Raw genomic sequence first — 12628 nt, 5'->3', positions numbered from 1 at the left:
GTATTAATATCTGCTTTATGGAAAGGAACTGGTACGTATTTTCCACTATAACAAGATATATACGGCAAATCTAGTGACAAGTATCCTTTCTTCCGGAGATGTGATGCTCTAATTAAAAACTTTAGAACTAAAGCTGTATGTGGGCTACCATTTTACAAGGAGGGATGGTATTTATTTGTGCTCAGATCCTCATAAATGTGACCAGGTAGCACACCTTTGTATCACTCAGCAACAAAAGTGATACATGGTAAAAGTTTAATGCTTATTTTTGCATTAAATTTCATTGTAACAATTTGAGAAAGAATACAATAAAACAAACGTACATCAGAACCATTAAATGATGATACAGCCATTAAATTATGATATGCAATGAGGGGTGGCTTCTGCCGGGACAGGGGACCAGAAAAAAAGCCTCTTGACAGGCCCCAGAGAAGCCTAGGCTCTGGAGTTAAGAACTGAAAGAAATTAAGCTGAGCCCCAAACAGACAGACTAGCCTCACGATCACCAAGTCCCCTCCCAATACCACTATGGGGTCACTTCATGTTGTGATTATAGATGGATTTTATGAAAATCAATCTTTGTACTTTTTAGGACCTCCCCCCGGACCCCCACCCCCAGCTCTTGCATGGAGTAGGATCATGACTATTTTGCATATTGTGAGGAAAGAAAAAATTAAGATTTGCCAGTGAGGGGTGTGTGTGTGTGTGGAGAGAGAGAGAGAGAGAGAGAGAGAGAGAGAGAGAGAGAGAGAGAGAGAGAGAGAGAGAGAGAGAGAGAGAGAGAGAGAGAGAGAGAGAGAGAACAAAGCTCTGCCCTGGAATGGGACTGCAGCTTGGCCAGGTGGAGAAGGGGCAGGCGAGTGGTGGACTTGCACACCGTTACCTGGCTTGAGAAACGTAGTTCAATTCTACAGGGCGGGGTTTGGCAACTTCTGCTTGGCACCCAGGGAGGGAAGGTGCGAGCGTCAATTTGCCGCTTTCCTCAGCAACCCCTCTCCCGCCCTTCCCTCCTCTCCCCGCACTCCACTCCCACCCGCCTGCAAACAGGGGAGCCACCGGGAGGCGCAGCATTCTCTTGCTGGCTCTGAGGGTCGGCGCGAGTAGAGCCGGATGAAGTGCCCGCCTCACCCGCGCTGCTGTTAAGGTGGGCGCCCGCCCGCGCCCCGCTCCCGCCCGCCCGCCCGCCCGCGGGAATGAACGCTCAGTCCGCCCGCTCGCGCGGCGCGGGCACCGGAGAAAGTGGCGGTCAGTGATGGAGCTGCTGCCATGACAACCCCGGCGGTCGGGGCCCGCGCGCGTCGGGGCTGCTCCCGGGAGGAAGGCGGCGCGGAGGCCGGGGGCGGCCGCTGAGCGTGGCGTCCGCGCGTCCCCGCGGCCAGTGCCGCGTCCCCGGAGGAGGCGGGGGCGCAGTCCGCCCAGCTGCCCTGCGCCCGGAGCCTGCGCCGGGCGGCGCTCCGCGGGCTGGGAGCGCGGGTCGGGCTGGCCGCCAGTCGCCGCCCCGGCTGCGGTGGAGGACGGCCACGGCGCCGGAGGATCCGCGCACTGAACCGGCCGCCAGTCCCCGCGGTGGAACTTTTTACCGCCTTTGGGTTCCAGATTCGAGACTTAGGCTGTTTATAAATATATCTATACATATGTGTGATCTAATAAAACATTTTCTCCTCTCCTTGAAGCAGCAGCTTTTTATGACATCTGCTTTATGTCAGAAACACTTGCCTGGCTTCTTTGGGTTATAAACTTTTGATGCCAGACCTCTGCAGAACGTGCCCAACTGAATCTTAAAGTAGCATCTTGAAGAGAGAGGCAGAGAAAGAGCAATCTGTGACCTTCATCCCTGCACCTTCCTTCTTCCTCTCCCTTCCAGGCTGCCTCCCTCCTCTCCAGGGGAGCGTCAAGAAAGCTCTTTTTGGATGCAGGAGGGGCATCTGGTTCTGCCAGGCTGGAAAGCTGAGGCAGGATTTGAGGACGAATCATTAGACTCCGGAGAGCCTGGACTCGTTTCTTCTCCTTCTCTCTCTCTGCCCCTGGCTTACTCCATCCCTTCCTCTCTCCCACACCACTTCCTGAGACCCGCTGGTGTGTGGGGCAGGGGACAAGGACCGTGCCGCTGCCGGCGTTCTGGGAAGTTGTGGCTGTCGAGGATGGGGGTCTGTGGGTACCTCCTCCTGCCCTGGAAGTGCCTCGTGGTCGTGTCTCTCAGGCTGCTGTTCCTTGTACCCACAGGAGTGCCCGTGCGCAGCGGAGATGCCACCTTCCCCAAAGCTATGGACAACGTGACGGTCCGGCAGGGGGAGAGCGCCACCCTCAGGTAGGGACCTGTCTGCAGCGGGGGACTGAGTCCCTCGTAAGTGACTATGTGGGAAGGGGCAAGCAAGAGAGAGAACAGAAGGCTTGTGTGGGGGATTGGAGCCTGTGACAGGGCCTTTGCTGGCTCGAGAGGTGGCAGCTGGCACCCATTTTCCTGGACAAGTGTGTCATTTTCTCCAGCTTCTCTGTTGCAGGATCTTGTAAGTGGACACTGAGGTCCATGATTGGGACTCCCTGTAACTGTGACTCCATGACATGGCTGGTATTCACTTTTGTCTTGGCACCAAGATAAGAACATGAGAGCCCTGGAATTGAAACCCTGGGGCTTAGTCTAAATGGCTGGGTGCCTTGGTGGCTTTCTCACAGACAGGGAGGTATGTGATGAGGCAGGAGAATGACCAGGACGGGCTGCCTTGCCCCTTTCAGAGATACCTAAATTAGATTCCTAAAATTCCAGGCTCTGGAGTTGCTAGTGCTGGGCCACGGCCCTTTATGAGTCTGCTCAAACGCAGCTATCCATGTCAACCCTATGTAGTGCTCTTGGGGCCCTATTATAAATTATGAGGGCAGTTTTATCTTTGCAGGCTCAGGCCAAGGAGAGGAAACATAGCTTTTATGCAGCGACATCAGTCCTGTGCGAAAAGCACAATAGGAACGCTTTTAGTTTTACCTTAATGAGTTACAGAGAATCACTTACATACTTCAGGCAGAGGGGTAGAGATTCTCAGAATATGAACCTTTGGGACTGGACCTGCTGCAGCAGAGACTTTAATAAAAATGCAGCCACCACTTTCCACCAGCTCAGCAGATATCATCTTTTATCCCTTTAATGAGGCAGTTCTGGTCCTAGGAGACAGCTTCAGGGACGTCCCAGCTTAACTCTGGCTCACACTGTACACAGGGTGAATGTGTTTGCCCTGTCTATGACTTTGATGGTTATGGTGAAAATAAAACATTCTGCCCCAGATTTTGCAGCCAAAAAGCTTGGCTTTCTCCAAGGAAAATAGGAGGGTGGGGTGCCCTTCCTATTCTTCCCTTGGCTCTGCTGGTTGAACACTCTCTGCACCTAGACCAGCCTCTCCCTGGGGAAGGAAAGAAAGGCCTCTTGGGACACCAGTTATTCTTTCCTAAGCACAAGGGCTTAGGTTGGAGTCATGCCACTGAGTGGTTCTCAGCTGAATCTTCTTTTGAGTGAGAGAAGAGGTCCCAGGATCCTGTCTGGTGGTGCTCAGGGGCCCCAGAAGGAGAAGGAAAAAGAGAATAGAGGTAGAACTCCTTCTCTCATAGCAGGAGGGAAACCCTCCTGGCCCTGTGGTATCCCTCAACTTGTGTCAGAGTAAAGTGTGATATGCCTATTTCCACTGCCTCAAAGAAGGTTTGGGAGTCCTCTCACTGAGAAATGACTTGTGAATTGCACATTTGCAGTGGACGAGTCAGCTCAAAGATAGGAGTAGCACCCAGGCTACAATGCATGTTTACCAAGAAAATTCTGGTAAATGTTAGTAGGAGTGAAGGGATGTTGATGCTGGTATGCACCTTTCTTTAGCTTCTAATTTCCTGCTTGTTGCATAGATGCCCAGCATTTAATAAAGCTTCAGTGCTGAACTTTCAAAGATCCTCTGTCCTCTTTCTGCCCCTAAAAGTTAAACCAGAAACAAAAACTTGAACTGTTTTTCAGGATGCAATGAGACTATTCCACCAGCAGAGGGCCAGCTTCCATCTACTTTTTAAAAATTCTATCTTATTTATTTATTTGTTTGTTTGTTTGTTTGTTTTATTAGCTGCTGGCCTGTTTTCATGATCTTCAATTCTAATGTTTAACATCTGGGCTTGGTAATGGGAATGGGAGTGAAAAAAAGGAAAAGCTGAATAGTTGCTTTTTGTGCTTTGTGGAGAGAAAAAAACCTTGTATGTTCAAGCATAACTGTTATCTATTACCTGTTTGTATGCTTTGCATTTTAAAAAAGTAAGCACATGCCTTATGTTGATTTTGCCTCTCCTCTTCTGTATAATTTGCCCTGCAATAGAGGAATTCAGCACATTGTCCATATTTTAATCTCTTTTCCCTTTTCTTTTACCTCTTGTATTCTTCTTTTATTGCTTCCTTCATTTTTATCAGATGCCTCCATTTTATATGCTTTTGCCTATTATTCATTATCTCTTCTTCTTTTTTTTTTTACTTCATCACTTAATTTTTATTATTCCCTGATGTTTTAAGGTTCCAATTTCATTACTAGCACAATGTTTCTTAAAATAATATAAATATCTCTGAAGATGTCTGGGGTCTCGATCTCTCCTCTTTTATTTTCCATTGGTTTTTTAGCTAATAGCTGTGTTCCCATCTCAATGAAAAACTTGTTTGTTGGTCCCACGCTTCCAGTCTCTGGAAGTCCATATCCTCAACCCCAGATAAACATGTCATGTTTTATTTTGTATTGTGTTTTTCCTTTTTGAAAGATGTGATTCTTAAGTATAGTCCCTCTTTAATCTCCTTACAGATGTTCCACTGGGAGTTTAGTGTTCTGAATGCCTCAAATATTCAGAATGTTTGAAAAAGTTGAATGATTCCACACCCGTCAGCCACAGAAAGTCTTTTCAAATGTGACTCCTCTGGATCAAAGTATCCCAAGCCTGTGTCTAAATCTTGAAGGAAGTCACATTGGAGACCAAAGACTGAGTAGGAAAAGCAAAGGAATGGAGAGAGCTGGGTCCTACTTTGAATTTCCCAGTGAGAAATTGCTCGGTTTAGAAAGAATGATTTCTTTCCTTGGAGATATCAGTTTTCATGTGTGATAGGTCTTTGATTGCATTGAGGGATGTTAGGAAGTGATGTGCCAAAGACGACACTGCAATTCTGAACGTGCGTAAAACTCATTTTATATAAGTGAGGCAATGATATCTTCCTCATAACTACTTCACAGGGTTACTTGAAGAGTGAAAATAATTATTTGAATATTGAGTTATTTTGCCTCTTGGAAGAGAGAAGATGTGGAAAATGAAGGTTGTATTCACTATGGCTAAATTATAGCTTCTATGAATCTGATTTGAATTCATTATTACAAATGGGCCCTCTTGGCCAGAATCGTTTCATTACAATTATCTGCTGTTGGGTTAAAATGTTCTGTGCCTTTCCATTAGATTAGATATGACAAGTCTCTAGAAGTCCTGTGTCTGAATCAGTGCCCACGTCAGGAAAGGAGCCCAGGATACTTAATGTGGTCAGCTGGTGTCGATTAAGCCATTTCAGTTGCACGGATGATGGCCAGATGTGCTTTCTTCTTGGGCCTCAATCTCCACTAACCTGGCTTTAGTTCCTCACTGGGAACTAATCACGTCATGAACATTTTGAGGCAGTGCAATAAAATGAAGGTAGTAGTTGTTGCTGTTCCACTAAATGGGAAAAGTCCCCACTGACATACTGGCTCTTTTTTTATATATGGCAGGATAATCAGTTTTGCTGATCCAGGCTTGCTGATCTGGGATTATGCTTAATAACTCTTTTCTAAAATGTCCCTGCATTTTCATTTGGAGTTCTGAGCTAATGTTTTTGGAACAAAGTGTTTGAGGGTTACCTACTGCTGAGAGGTAATCTGAGCGGCAGGATTTTGCTGAAGCAGTGGGGTAGTCAAGCTCCCAATGGCAATGTTCTGTTGTCTGTCTGGGTGTTTCTTTGTATTTTGCACTCACGATCAGCAGCTTTTCTTTTTGTGTAAATTAGAAAATTCAGAGTAGCCATAGGTTATTCAAAACAAGAGCATGGTTTTGCGTTTCAGTGTATAAGTTGCCAAAGCTGAATACGGACTTGGAGAAGTCAAAGGTTTGGGTCTTGGTCTGGGAAGATGAAGACAGAAAAGACACTGAAGCAGAGCAGGTCCGCAGGGGCCCCTCAAGTGGTGCTGCTGACCTGGCTGCACACTTGCATTACCTGGGATACTTTTCAAAAATTCCACCTCCAGGCTCCCAGCCAATGGAATCAAAATCTCTGGAGTCAGGCATAGGTGTGGTCATTAAAAAAAATCTCTTCCAGAATTTCTAATGTGGAGGCCAAGTTGAGACCCACTGTTCTAAAGCCCTTCCCTGCTCCAGAGAATCTGAGCAAGGCTGGTCTCCAGTGATCCTACCCCCATGTAAGTGTCCCCTCCATGCTTGTGTGTACCTTACCACTCAAAGGATGCTTTGGAACTCTAGAAAGAGCACTGTGCCCAGGGCCTGAATACCTGTGTTCGGTTCTTATTCTACCACTAACTAACTACATAATTTTGAGCACTTCACTTCAATTGTATACACGTGGGAGAAATCTCTGCCTAGTCTATGGCATCAGGTGAGAGGAAGTAGATGGCATTTTTCTGTTAACTATAAAATAACATATATGTACAAGTCATTGCTGCTGCTACCTGGAGCTCTTCAATAACAACCTATAATATGATCAGTCTTTTCCAGTTTCATCTGCTCTGCCTTCTGCCCCTTCTACCCCACACACATACACACCTTTAAAAAATACTCGTTTCTTCCCAGTTCCACTCAGCATCCTGCTTTCAGTTTGTAGTCAAGAATTACCCTCATCTGAATTCCAATAACACTTGCAATAGAGCTCTGTTCTAACTGATATACACCGTGGACCTGCCACTTAGGTGTGGTTGTGGTTTGACTGTGAGCTCCTGATGGTTGGGAACAATGCCTTATGGGCTGAGTGCAGATACTGTGATGGGTACAAGGATGAAAATGAGAAGTACTTGTTGAATGCTTTAATTCATTTTTACCGGATTCAGTCTCTTATAATGTATTATTACCTATGCAGCAATGAAGTACTTATGTTTAAAGGGTTTCATTCTCTTCAAAATATGAGGCTGGGACATTCAAGCACAGCAGTTGGTTAGAGATCTTGGAAGCCTGAGGGATTCTGCTCAAATCCCTTGCGAGAGGGGACAGTTGAATCCACCATTGGTTGCAATCTAATCTGAACCTATACAAATGGCTTCACTATCCCTGAGGGCAAGACACTGAGCTGGACAACAGAGTTGAGAGGAATCTTCTTGCAACAGTAGAGTGGTATTTTTAGAAGTGAGACTGTCTCTGCGGAGGTTTGCCTTGCTGTAGACGTGAGGAGACACACGTGGCAGGGAGGCAGTAGGGGCAGACAGGCTGCCCAGCCATTCTGCCTGGGAAGGTGATATGTCAGGTTGGGGTATGGCTGCAGGATTCAGTAGGCCCAGAAGGGCAGAGCTGGCTACACTCTGACTCAACCATCACTGAGAGGTAGGAATGCATCTGCCTCCCCCAACACAAATGCCACAAGCCACACACCACAAACCAAAGCAGGGCATGGGAGAAGAAGCTTTAAAGTGTTCATAGGGAATATAGTCAATGGGATTGTAACAGCTATGCACGGTGTCAGAGGGGTAGTAGACTTGGTGGGGTTATCACTTTGTGAGGGGTGCAAATGTCTAATCATTACGATGTTTTGTACATCTGAAACTAATAAAACAAAACACAGCAAAACAACAAAATATATGCCTCCTAGCTTTCTGAATTGCTCTGGCAAACTCCGCAGCTCTTATCTAAGGTATTTTGGTCATTTTTGGGCCTTAGTCCTGTAGTTCTTATTTCCCTTCCTTTCGCTTCTAAGAAGGCCTTTGGCCTGCTTCCTGTGCTTCCTCTGTGGCTGGCTCTGAGGGAGCCAGGGAGGAGAGTGGCATTGGCAAGTGTGGGGTACTGATCTGATGGGGTCCGGCAGTGAGATGCAGAGAGGACGAGCCAGGTAAGTCTTATTTGACCTTCCCAAGGGTGAACTTTTTTTTGTTTTGTTTTCACTTCAGGTGTACAAAACAATGTAATAGTTAGGCATTTATACCCCTCACAAAGTGATAACCACCACCCCCCAATCTACTACCCCTCTGACATCGTATAGAGGTCTTACAGTTCCACTGACTCTATTCCTTATGCTGTACTCCACGTCCTGTGACTAGATATATATTAAATTACTGTTGACATTCATTATTATTCAGCTTCAGCTTTAGGTGTACAGTGCAGTGGTCAGGAACCTACACTGTCCATGAAGTGGTCTCCCTAATAAGACAAGTGTCCATCGGATACCCTATAAAATCTTTACAACATTATTGATTATACTCCCCAAACTGTCTTTCGTATCCCCGTGGCAATCTGTGGTTACCGACTGTGCTTTCTAATCTCCTCACCTTCTTCCTCATCCCCACGCCCCTCCCAAAGGAGGCCTTTTAAAATTACTTATTAACAGGAAGCAGTGTTCACAGTTATGAGATAAGAGGGGATTATGGTCCAAGACATGTTTAGGGCGGGCAAAAATTGTACTGCCTATTAAGTTAGGAACTAAGTGCTAACCTTTCTTGATTACTATTTGTTTCTTTTTTAAATCCAGAGAAGACAGCACCAGGGTATCTCAAGGTTTATTTGTTTATCATTTTTCTCTGCAGGAAGATGCTTTTGCTGACGTGGGATTTAGTGGGGAGAAAGTTTGCATGGAGTTGAGTGTTGAGGGAGAGGGTGCATTCTCAGTTCCTTCCCACCTCCTAGGAAATTACACCTTCCTAGAGCTTCTTGTACACTGGTGTATCCTTTTTCAGAAGTGAAAATTAAAGACGTGATGTCTCTGCAGCTCAGCACTTACCCTGCTTTGATCTGTGTGTCATTTTTCTTGATAGAGAAGGTGAGCAAAGGGAAGAGTTAGAGCCCTGTGTCACTCTCCTTACAGGACCTTACCACAGATCCTTTAATAAAATGTGCAAGGGAGGGGGTCCTTTTAAAACAAACAGACTCTATTACCCATGGTTTACTATGTGTCAGATGCCAGGCCAATTACTTACAGTTTCATGTTTTCAGAGTATTTTGACTCCCAAATAACGGCCTAGAGATTACTATTTAAAAGAGTTAAGTCACTTGCCTTTGGTCACACAGTTATTATGTATCAGTCTGGATTTGCTCCTGAAGACATTTTTTTCTCCTTGCGAGTTGTATAGTATTCCCCTCCCAGATATGGAGAGCAGAGGTAGTGTCCGTATGCTGCAGGAAGAAAAATCTCAACGCTCCCTCTTTGCTCCCGGGATCTGTGTTTGACCAAAGGTCAGGAAATCTGCGTTTTAGTTCGGGGCTGTCACTGTCTACTGTCCTGCCTTTAGCAGTCTCCTTTGTTTCCTGGTGCTTAACTCCCCTCACCTGCACATGAGTAAATGCTGCTCTGTCTTTGGGGCTGGAAAAAAATGCATGTTGCAAACAGTGCAAAGAGTGACAGCTGCTGGAGTGTTCAGTGTACTTCAAGACAGTCATTGGTGCTCTTAGCTTCGCACCTGTCCTTACGGCTGTCCTCTCCTGTCACATGACCCCCACAGCACACACCGCAGCTTCGAGGACCCTGCAAACCAAGGCAAAGCGAGCAAAAAATAACTTGTTTACAAGAACACTAATGGCAGAGCATTTCCAGAAGAACTGTGAGGAGATGTGTGATTACTATGGAAGTATAGGATGAAAAGTAGTTGCTTTTTAATCTTAAAATATATGTCATTTCGTAATCCCCTCTCCCCATCCTTCTACTCATATTTTAATTTAAACCACTGAGGTGGTGAGCACAGAACCACAGACCTTCTACTCACCTTGCTGCTGATTCATACCCAAGAGAAATCCGTGTGACCCCTTTTGGCCTTCTCTTCCCTAGAGATGGTACATTTTGCTTAAATCAGAGAAATGCTGAAGGACTTGACCTGGCTTCCCATAAAAGTGCTGATCAATTAGATGTTTAAAAATTAGTTTTGAATATTAAACATTTTCAGTGGGTCTGAAGATTTATGGTATCTCGATTAACCAAGTTTCCTTTGCATAATAGGAACAAAGAATGGTTTAAGTGGTTGTTAACTTTTCTGGCTAGACCACAGAAGATAATTTAACTCATAATTACCCAAAATGCTATATATTAGCAATGAAGAACAATAGAAAACAATGTTGTTGTAGAAGTAGTTACACAAAAGAGAAAAAAAATGAATATGATAATTTTCTATTTATCATGAATGCTGAAGTAAAGTAGGCAAAATTAGAGGAAGATAATATGGAAACATGTTCTCAAAGATATTTCTGAATACTTTCTAAAGTTTTAGAGTTTGTATTTTTGTTTCTGTTGTGCCAAATTTAATTTTAAGATGCATAGCTTTCATTTTATTTAATTCAAGTATATGTTTGCTGTTTCTTAGATGATTGGGAATTCTTTCATAAATATTAATGAAGAAATAAAGATAGATAAGGGAAATGAAAGACAAAATTGAAAGTAATGAGCATAGGGGAAAGATTTTCCCGAGGTGTCAAGTGGGAGTTGAAGGAAGATAAAGGAACTAAAGAGATGGGGAAAGTGTGTGCATGTCACAAAAAAGAAATAGCCTAACGTGGAATTACTGAATAGTCAAACACAGGAAAAGGAAGAAAGGAAGGATGTGGCGAACATGATTTACCCTTGTCCCACCTGGTGAGTTTTTGGTGTGTGAATGTCTCCATCCCTGACTAGCCAGGTCACAGGACCCACATGCACAGGCTCCCAAGGCCCATCTAAAGTCAAGGCAAACAGCAATTTAGGGCTCAGATTCTCACTCGGTGCTAGGATCAGGCTCTTTCTGACCGTTGGCTCTTACTTTTCCCATAGCTATAAATGTCCTTCTCATCACTGAGTCCTACTCCAATACTTACTACACTATGCTGGGTCTGCAACAGGCCCTACGTGATTGGGATTATTGCCTTGCCCTGCCAAGACCTCTTTGCCAAGACACTTGGTCCACCCTTGAACTCACTTGTCCCAGCCTCGTGGTTCATTGACTTTCCAATGCTAATTGTTTGCCTGCCCACCTGACTACCCATTTTGGAGACCACCTCATATGCAGGCAGCACGTGAGGTCTAGGCCAAGTCACACTTGCTTCTCTGCAACTTAACTATTTATTCTCAGATACATGAGTTGCCATATCAGATATTTGTCCACTTTGACGGGGATTCATTGAAATTGATGTCACTATAACATAGGGTCTCTTGCTTGTTGTTTGGATCTCCCCATGATGGATAAAAAAGGAGACAGCATCTGTTACATAGGGAATTGAATCAGTCAGGTGTTTTTTGGCGTGGTCATGCTCCCATTGAGATACTTGACTACAAGGGGCCCTAAGTAAGAGGTAATAACAGTATTTAATTTTGCACTGTCCTGTGCTTTCTTATGCCATCTCTATAAATCTTCCTCTTCTCATTGTTGTTTTCATGCTTTCATGACTTTTGTTCAATACAGTAATATCCTATCATCATCTGTGTGTTACCAGTGCCCAATACATACCTGACATGTAGTAGGTACTCCAAGTTTGTTGAAAAGATGCATGCTTATCCCTTATCTCTCTCTCATAAGTACACACATGCTTATGTACTTTTTTAAAAATGAAGATATTCTCCCCATTTTGAAGCAATTGGGTAGTCACTGAAATCGCAACTAGAGATTCTGACATTTAAATCTTAGTTGAGATAATGATCTTTCCCTAGATAGTTGGTATTTAACTTGTACTGTCTTCTCCTTCTTATTATAATGGCAGTATTTGCGAATGGCACAATACCCTTAAAGCCAGGAAATTCTGAGCAGTTGCAAGGGAGCTATGCCTGCCTCCTCCCTTTTTTTTTAATCAAGGTTACAAAATAGAGGATGGCATGTTCTGTGAGTATATCTACAAAATTCAGAGGATGGAAAAGCCAATGTGAGTAACTACTGGCATTGCAGAAGGCATCTCAGGATGAAGGGAACTTAGGGACCCATTTCATTGGACAGACACCTGAAATGCAGCTGCTTCTGTGGCAAGTTCTCACCGTGATGTCCATGAATATGTCTCAGCATCATGTATCCTGATGCACTGACAACAGTTTACAGGATATTCTTGCTTACATACTCCATTTTACAATTGCCTAGTCAATGGGTACTTGTGAAATATAAGATAAAATATAACTCCTATCAAGAGGCTAAGACTTTGCAGTCACAAAAGCTTACTTCAGATCTTAGCTCTGGTACTTATTGGTGGCATGTGGTTGGACAAGTGACTAAATTTCTCTAAGTCTCAATTTCCTGATTAAAAAAAATAGGGACTGTATACCCACTTCACTGGGTTGGTGAGGACGAATGCATGGCATTAAGTTTGTAAGAGCTTATATTAAATTATGACATGTAGAAAGCTCACAATAAACAGTAGCACTATTTGTTTTAAATATAAGTTATTGAGTTCACAATTTAAAGAAGCAGATTTTTTTATTGACTACCACGATATGCCAGGTATCCTTCCAGGCAGT

General features: G+C 44.4%; 1 protein-coding gene across 9 annotated transcripts in view; it reads left to right on the top strand.

Annotated features, from left to right (window-relative positions):
* OPCML (opioid binding protein/cell adhesion molecule like) overlaps window positions 1–12628 on the top strand; it is a 1259174-nt gene that overhangs the window by 645751 nt on the left and 600795 nt on the right. For 5 of the 9 annotated variants that reach the window (XM_033098493.1, XM_033098498.1, XM_033098496.1 and 2 more), the window contains exon 1: window positions 1509–2308. The exons of 1 other annotated variant lie outside the window; for it this stretch is intronic. In XM_033098493.1, the coding sequence (XP_032954384.1) occupies window positions 1911–2308 (398 nt within the window). In that variant the 5' untranslated portion in view covers window positions 1509–1910. Of the gene's footprint in view, window positions 1–1057; window positions 1145–1508; window positions 2309–12628 lie in introns of those variants that run through there. 3 more of the 9 variants (XM_033098500.1, XM_033098501.1, XM_033098502.1) reach the window with 2 other exon arrangements.

The sequence above is a fragment of the Rhinolophus ferrumequinum genome, chromosome 25 (genome assembly GCF_004115265.2).
Source record: "Rhinolophus ferrumequinum isolate MPI-CBG mRhiFer1 chromosome 25, mRhiFer1_v1.p, whole genome shotgun sequence".
Taxonomy (NCBI): Eukaryota; Metazoa; Chordata; class Mammalia; order Chiroptera; family Rhinolophidae; genus Rhinolophus; species Rhinolophus ferrumequinum.
Note: the sequence above shows the minus strand (reverse complement) of the source record. Positions and strands in the feature narration are given on the sequence as shown.